Source organism: Acanthopagrus latus, chromosome 9 (genome assembly GCF_904848185.1).
Source record: "Acanthopagrus latus isolate v.2019 chromosome 9, fAcaLat1.1, whole genome shotgun sequence".
NCBI lineage: Eukaryota > Metazoa > Chordata > Actinopteri > Spariformes > Sparidae > Acanthopagrus > Acanthopagrus latus.
Window position 1 is genome coordinate 23,626,580 of NC_051047.1, and position 8,210 is coordinate 23,634,789.

Below are 8,210 nucleotides of genomic sequence, written 5' to 3' on the forward strand. Positions count from 1 at the left end.
CTTTTGCCTTTTATACAGTCCTAAAGAAACTTACAGTCCTATGTCTGATATTCTTCCTTTAATTTGCACTGTTTAACCGGATGTTTGCTGTGGCTGTTGGAGTTACATGTAATATCCTCAGGAGTGTTTGCACGTTTAGCAAAAGTAAGCTTGTTAATCCTTGAAGAATGTCTTTTTAGCTGAAAGTTTCATTTCATTTAACTGAAATTGGCTTTCATTTTTGGGAATAGGATTTTTTTTACATATTTTATGCAGAATCATACATATCTTGGTATCGTACTTTGAGATGCTCTTAAATGACAATGATTAGGTGTTGTGCTCTTTTTTAACCAATGATTGACTGAGTTGTATAGTGATTTCTGTTGTCGAACATGTATGTATGTGCACATACCAAGTAATTCATGCAAAAAGTTTGTTATGCCATTATTAAATTGTCGTTTATCATGCTGTCCTGGGTGCAGTGATCTGTCTTAATGTATTTATACTGCAATACAAAAATGATCCTGCTCCTTTATATCCAAGTCTTCATAATTACATGGATCTTCCACTGATGACGATGTTGACTATTTTTCTAAGGATATGAAGCTTCATAGCCTCAGTCATTTCCCATGAGGTCATGTGTGTAGCAATTTGTAGCAATTTGTAGCGACTTTCAAGACATTGTTTCCATCAATAACTTTTTTTTTTTTTTTTTTTTTTTAAATACAGAAGTCATTTAAACAAAAGGTCGTTGCGACACACTTTTTTGTTATTAAGAAATGGGCTAATTAGTGAACAACCTACAACAAATTCCGGCTGGTAAGTCTGTCTCAGTTATCACAGTGGAAACTGACAGCATACATGCTGAGCTAACAGTCAGTCCCAGAGCAAAGAACTAGATGTTCATAGATGTAAGTATAGACCTACTGAGTCAGTGTCAGCATGTTCTATAAAGAGCTGAACTCATGCTGTCACATCCAGACTAGCTTATTTAACTCAAATGCAGCTTGACCACTCAGAATTGTTAATAATATTTGAAAAAAATGCTTAATTACACACAGATATAAAGACAAACAGGATCATTCCTTGCACCATCGATCATCAATTCACATCCAGTTCTGATGACTTGTTGTGGTTAGCAAATTTTATTGTATCTTCTAATTCAATGGGTGTTCAACTTTGGACAGAAAAAAAACATGAGCAGACACTGTTAGGGACACACTGTAAAGAATTTCACCGTAAAAAAAAAACAGTAAAATACTAGCAGCAGGGACACCAGTATTTTACTGTTATTTTACAGTGCAACTACTATTATTCATTTTAACAGTGTATTACCAGTTTTTGGATTACAGTATATGACTGTAGAATAACAGTGGGTGTTTTGGTTATTTTACAGTGCATCTACTGTAATTTATCTAACAGTATAATACCGTTTTTTGGATTAGAGTATATGAAGGTAGGATAACTGGGTTATGGTATTTTTACAGCGAATGTATAATTTATTTGACAGTATATTACCATATTTTGGATTTCAGGACAGTACAGGAGGAGAACTGCGGGTTATGGTAATTATACGGTATATGGCAATGTGTTATATGATCTGCTATCTTTGCATTTGTATAACTCCTTACCAATTTAAAAACAAAGTATGCAGGGCTTCTCAAATACTCAGCCCGAGGCTACTAAATTCAACCTCAGACACTGAATAGTATCAAGAACAGTGTAATACCGATTTAAAACACCATCAAGAACAGTGTAACGCTTATCTAAAATACCATCTAGAACAGTGTAACTGTTTGGCTTGAGAGCAAGTTTTTTGCTTGTGAACAATAACAGTGGCCGTGGAGAAAGAAAAGAGGGGGAGAAAGAAAGAGTGAACAGTAAGTACTTGACAGCAGCGTTTTGCAGGTCTCTTCAGTCACCGATGGCGAGTGCCTGTAAGTAAATAAATAAATAAATTCAATTAACAACACATCTCTTGTAAAATATAAAAATATGAAAGACTAATGGAGGGAGAGAAAGAAACATAAAAATGAGGGGAGAGAAATGGGCCAGAGCAATAAACTGTTCAAGGGAGAGATAAAATGGTTAAAGACAGGACAAAAAGTGCGTGTGCAATGAAGTTAATGAAGTTAAATTAATAAATGATAAGATTCTGATGCATAAATTTTACAACAAAAAAACTTTATGAAGGTCAGCAACACTTATGGCTAATTGAGCTCAAGCTAGCTACAGAGATTGCTTCACTTAGCCCGATTTAGCAACCTGAACTAATGAAACAGACCTAATCAAACATCTGAAATGTCAACAATTCAATAATCATGCATTCGGACTCAATGTCCCCAGCCTCCCTCGGGATCTGGTCAAGGCTCTCCCAGAGGTGGGAGTTAAAGACCTCCCTGACAGAGGGTTCTGCCAGACATTCCCAGCAGACCCTCACAATACATTTGGGTCTGCCGAGTCTGTCCAGCGTCCTCCCCTGCCAGCGGATCCAACTCACTACCAGGTGGTGATCAGCTGACAGCTCAGCCCTTTTCTTCACCCCAGTGTCCAAGACATACGGTCGGAGGTCAGATGACATGACCACAAAGTCATTCATTGACCTCCGGCCCTGAGTGTCCTGGTGCCTCGTGCACTGATGGACACCCTTATGCTTGAACATGGTGTTTGTAATGGACAAACTGTGACTAGCATGGAAGTCCAGTAACAAAACACCACTCGGGTTCAGATCGGGGAGGCCATTCCTCCCAATCACACCCCTCCAAGTAACACTGTCCCCCAGTAGTACGACGGAGTCCCCGGTTGGAGCACTCTCCAGCACCCATCCCAGGGCCTCAAAGAAGGCCGGGTACTCAGCACTGCTGTTCAGCCCATAAGCCGAAACAACAGTGAGAGACCTATCCCCAGCCCGAAGGCGCAGGGAAACAACCCTCTCGTTCACCGGGGAAAACTCTAACACATGGCAGCTGAACTGGGGAGCTATAAGCAAGCCCACACCAGCTCGCCACCTCTCACCGCGGGCAACTCCAGAGTGGAAGAGACTCCAGCCTCTCTCAAGGAGTTGGGTTCCAGAGCCCAGGCTGTGCGTGGAGGCGAGCCCGACTCTCTAGCCGGTACCACTCAACCTCTCGCGCTAGCTCAGGCTCTTTCTCCCCCAGCGAGGTGACTTTCCATGTCCCCATGACCAGAGTCACCATCCAGGGATTGGGTCATTGGGGGCCCCACCCACGACCGCCACCCAAATCACATGGCACCGGCCCCTTCTGAACCCTTCTGCGGGTGGTGAACCTACTGGAGGGCAGGCCCACGTCACTCTTTCAGGCTGAGCCCGGCCGGGTCCCGCAGGCTAAGATCCGGCCACCAGGCACTCACCTGCGAGCTCCAACCCCAGACCTGGCTCCAGGGTGGGGCCCCGGTAACGCCATTCCGGGCGATGTGAACATCCTTGTTTTTATACTCGTCATCGGGGCATTGGAACCGCTCTTAGTCTGACCCGTCACCTAGGACCTGTTTGCCTTGGGAGACCCTACCAGGGGCATTAAGCCCCAGACAACATAGCTCCTAGGATCATTCGGGTACTCAAAGCCCTCCACCACGATAAGGTGGCAGAAGAGGAGACAATTTCATTTTGTTAAACTCAAATTTACTGCTTGTGTGTGAATGTTATTTTTCCTTTTTTTTTTTTTTTTTTTGAAGGTTTAGGATTGCTGAATCATATGCTGTCTGGTGTCACTTTTAAAGTGGTGATGATAACGTGTTGTTATGCTCTTAATTTGCATTGTTCACATTCATGAAAACATACTATTTACACAAACTCTGTGCAGTCAAGTAAGTGTTTGCTTTTTTGTATTAAGATATAGAATAGATGCAATAAAAACTTGAAATATATATCTTACTCTTTCTGTAGCACATTTGTCAATGAACTGTGAGTGATAATTTCAAGATCCAGTGTGAAGGATTTAGTGGCATCTGGTGCTGAGATTGCGGATTGCATCCAACTATAAGTGATTACATATGAGTGAAAACATAGTCATGACAATAATATTGAATTTTTGCCAATAGATCTCGATAAATCCTGCACATTGGAGCTTTAACACTGAGAAGGAAAAGGAATATTGGGTGAATATTTTAAAAAAAAATTTGAGAACAGCTCCCCTTAAAACAACAAACGACCATTGAACCTGTGGAACTAAGACCCAGAGCTTAAGAAAAGAAATGAGACAGTATGAAAAAGGAGAATGTGTTGAAGTACTAAGGTGGTCAAAAAAATAAAATAAAATTAGAATCAGCTTTAAACTTAAAAAGTTGTATGGTCAGCCCTTGGAAAAACTTGCTATTGAAGGAAAGGTCAGTTTTACACTTTATTCAGGGCCTTTGTCATATAGACAGTGTTAGCCCTCACAGCTTTTTATAGTACTGCTGAAATTGAAACATACAGTTGGTAAATTCAAACAATATCAATCTCATGATAACCATAACGTCTGTGTTGCTTACCCAAGTATACTTTTCTTTTAGATAAACATCCAAACAGAGCTTTATCTGAACTTAACTCTTTGATCTTGAATTGTCATTTATCATGCTCATCATACAAATTCAATTCTGTTCCTTTTTGCAAGAGACATCTAGCTTTTTGACTTCAGTCAGTTTAGTATGACATCATGTATGTAGCAATTGCATTTTCAGGACATTTTCTCCATCAAGAAAATTAATTTTAATAAAAGTCACCTTGACACAATTTTAAACTATTAAGAAATGGGCTACTTAGCAAGCAGGCTACAATAAATTCTGTTAATGGCATGTTTCTGTATTTCCTCTTTTAAATTAAATTTTCTGCAGGGCACGTGTATTAGATTAATAAAAGTTAAATTTAGACAGGCTGCTCTCAAACAACTTTGTGAAACCGGAGCGAGGAGCTACTTTATTGACAGACCCTTATTAGCATAAATAGCCAACAGTGAGCCAAAGAAATAATTTTTCTGTGTGATGTAAATTATACATTTAATGGTATTCTGCCTCGATGTGCCATAATGTACTGTATTTGTATTGTCATGTGCTGTATTTACAGTAGATTACAACATCCTGAAAATGAGAGGATTAATTGGCTGGTCTGAATTCCCAGCTCGTGTGTTGATGTAGTCAGACAAGACAGTAAAAAGTGAGCAGAGAGAGCAGACACTGTTAGTGACAGGGTAACCCTTCACAGGAACACGTTTTCTAACCATGATGGATAATGTTTCTCAAATAAGTATGTTTTTTCTTTCAGGTTTAAATAAAACAAATAACCACAGATTTACTTTCTTTTTTCTCACTTCACTGTGTTACTGTGTGATTTTGATAGCAAATTCTTCTGTTATTGTGATCATCATCATTGATAAAAACCTGCATGAACCAATGTATATTTTCCTATGTACTTTTTGCATGAATGGACTTTATGGGACAGCAGGCTTCTACCCCAAGTTTCTCTGGGATCTGCTTTCTCCTGTTCATGTCATCTCTTATTCTGGATGTCTTGTTCAGGCTCAAGTAATTAAGTCATTTGTCTGCGCTGATCTGTCCATTCTTTCAGTCATGGCATATGACAGATATGTGGCTATATGTCGACCACTGGAGTACCACTCTGTCATGTCAAAGCGAAAAGTCATTATTTTAGTGTGTTACTCTTGGCTAACACCTTTTTTCATCATTGCCACAAATATTTTCCTAACATCTAGATTAAAGCTATGCAGCCGATATAAAGCCAGATTCTTTTGTGTGAACTGGACGATTGTTAAACTTGCTTGTTTTCCATCTGAAACTGCTGTTGACAACATAGTTGCATACATAATTATTGTTGTTTATTTAATTCATGCTTTATTCATAGTTCTATCCTACATGTATCTCATAAAAACATGTGCCAATTCTATAGAAAACAGGGCAAAGTTCATGCAAACATGTGTGCCACATTTAATCTCCTTACTTGTTTTTCTCGTAACTCTGCTTTTTAATGTAGTTATTATGCGATTTGGTTCAAAAGATTTCCCTCCAGCCTTTAAAAACTTTGTTGAAATAGAAATTCTTGTCATATGTCCCCTAATAAATCCATTGAATTACGGTTTCAAGTTGAGCAAAATTCGAAACAGAGTTCTGGATGTTTTTACTATTAAATGAAATGAAATGAATTTAAGTAAACTTAAAGTCCTGTTTTTTATATTCTTCCTTAGATGTACACTGTTTAACCTGCTATTTGCTGTGGCTGTAGGAGTTACATGTAATATCCTCAAGAGTGAGCTTGTTAATCTTTGAAGAGTGTCTTTTTAGCTGAAAGGTTAATTTTACTTAACTGAAATTTGCCATGATATTTGGGAAGAGGAATTTAGATTTAGGGTGCTGAATCATATATATTGCTATCTTATTTGGTCTTAATGTTTATGATAATTTTTTTTGCTTTATTTTGAATATCCACATTATTCACATTTAGCCAATGGTCTCCTCAGTTGTAAAAATGTCAAAAAAATGTCATGACATCATTAAATTATCATTTGATCATGCTGTACTGTGTGCTGTGATGTGTCCACATGTATCTATACTGCAATACAAAAACCATCCTGCTCATTTACCCCAAGTCTTCATAATTACATGGATCAACTGAGAATGCTGACCTTTTGCAAATAACATGAAGCTTTATGGCCTCAGTCTTTTAGTATGATATAATGTATGTATCAAATGCATTTTCAAGACATTTCATCCATCAAGAAATTTTCTTCCAACAGAGAAGTCATTTAAGACAAAAAGTCAGAAAATGGGCTATTTAATCAGCAAGCTACTATATATATATATATATATATATATATATATATATATATATATATATATATATATAGAGAGAGAGAGAGAGAGAGAGAGAGAGAGAGAGAGAGAGAGAGAGAGAGAGAGAGGAAAGAGAGGAACGCACAGAGAAATGTTTATACGTCCCAGCGTCCTAACAGAGTTACATGAGATACTCTGGACGTGACGCCATGACTACGAACATCCAGTTCTCTGCTCTGGGATTGACTGTTTTCTAAGCATGAATGCAAGGCGCTTACACTGATAATTGTGACAGACTTCCAGTCAGAATCTGTTGTACTACTGAAGACAATGGGTGTTAAACTTTGGACAGAAAAAAAAACACGAGCAGTTTGGGGAGATTAAATAGTTTTGAATTCAGTAATCAATGTATGGTAGAGAACGTGTCAGGATGTGAGAGGTGTAAGAGTCAGAAAGACAAAAGGGGCAATTCTCTTTGCCTGAGCTGTTTACAGGGAGGTAAACAGGATGACATTTATAGTTCAATAAAACATGAAAGGGTCACTGTCCTGGGAAAGGCATGATCAACACAAACATCAGTGGGTCAGTCTTGCGGGAAGAAATGATTAACTGTAAAAGTATGTAACCCCTATTCTGTTCTAATTAAGTCGGAAACATTTGGAAGACTGCAGAGAACACTCAAAGTCTTCTCTCCATGCTGCATGTATTAAAGAGACCTGATTCATAACAATTAGTCTAAATTTAGCAATTTTAGAATTATCAACTCTCTACCTCAACAAGGAGAACTTCCCTTACAGCAGTTGTTCATTTTTAACGAGCAACTGATTTTATTAGTAGCTAGCCAGCTAGCTAACCAACTCTTAGTTGGTTGAAAACACTGTCTCTAGTTGAGTTTCTGTTGCTGACTCATATGAAACATTGCAAGAGTCTTGTACACATGTATTCATTTGTATGGATTCAAGCAGACTGCAAGCAAACAACATATAATTTTAGTGGATGAGAGCAGAACGGTTAAATTAGGTGAGACTGGCAGTGTCGACGGGTGCCTAAAGTTAAAATACAAAGAGCTATCAATAGAATAATTGCGATATAGAATAAGATAAATACAATAAAATATAGCGTATTTCTGTATTTCCTCTTTTGAATTATATAGCATAAATAGCCTTCAGTGTGCCAAAGAAATCCTTTCCAAGTTATGAAAAATGTAATTTGAACATTGTTGGAGAATTCATGCTTTCCAAATGCCATAAAGCTCTATATTGTTATTTCCATGCACTGTATTTACAGTAGATTCCAATATCCTGAAAATAAGAGGATTGATTGGCTGGTTTGAATTCCCACCTCGTGTTTCGATGTAGTCAGACACGATATCAAAAAGTGAGCAGAGAGAGCAGACACTGTCAGTGACAGAGTTACTCTTGACAGGAACAACACGTTTTCTAACC

The 8,210-nt window shown here is 38.2% G+C and overlaps 1 protein-coding gene across 1 annotated transcript; it reads left to right on the forward strand.

The window, feature by feature from the left end:
* Positions 1 to 5,199: 5,199 nt before the first annotated feature.
* Positions 5,200 to 6,126, forward strand: LOC119026179 (olfactory receptor 6C4-like). Its single transcript, XM_037110343.1, has one exon. The coding sequence runs from the start codon at positions 5,200 to 5,202 to the stop codon at positions 6,124 to 6,126; it is 927 nt and encodes a 308-aa protein (XP_036966238.1).
* Positions 6,127 to 8,210: the final 2,084 nt, after the last annotated feature.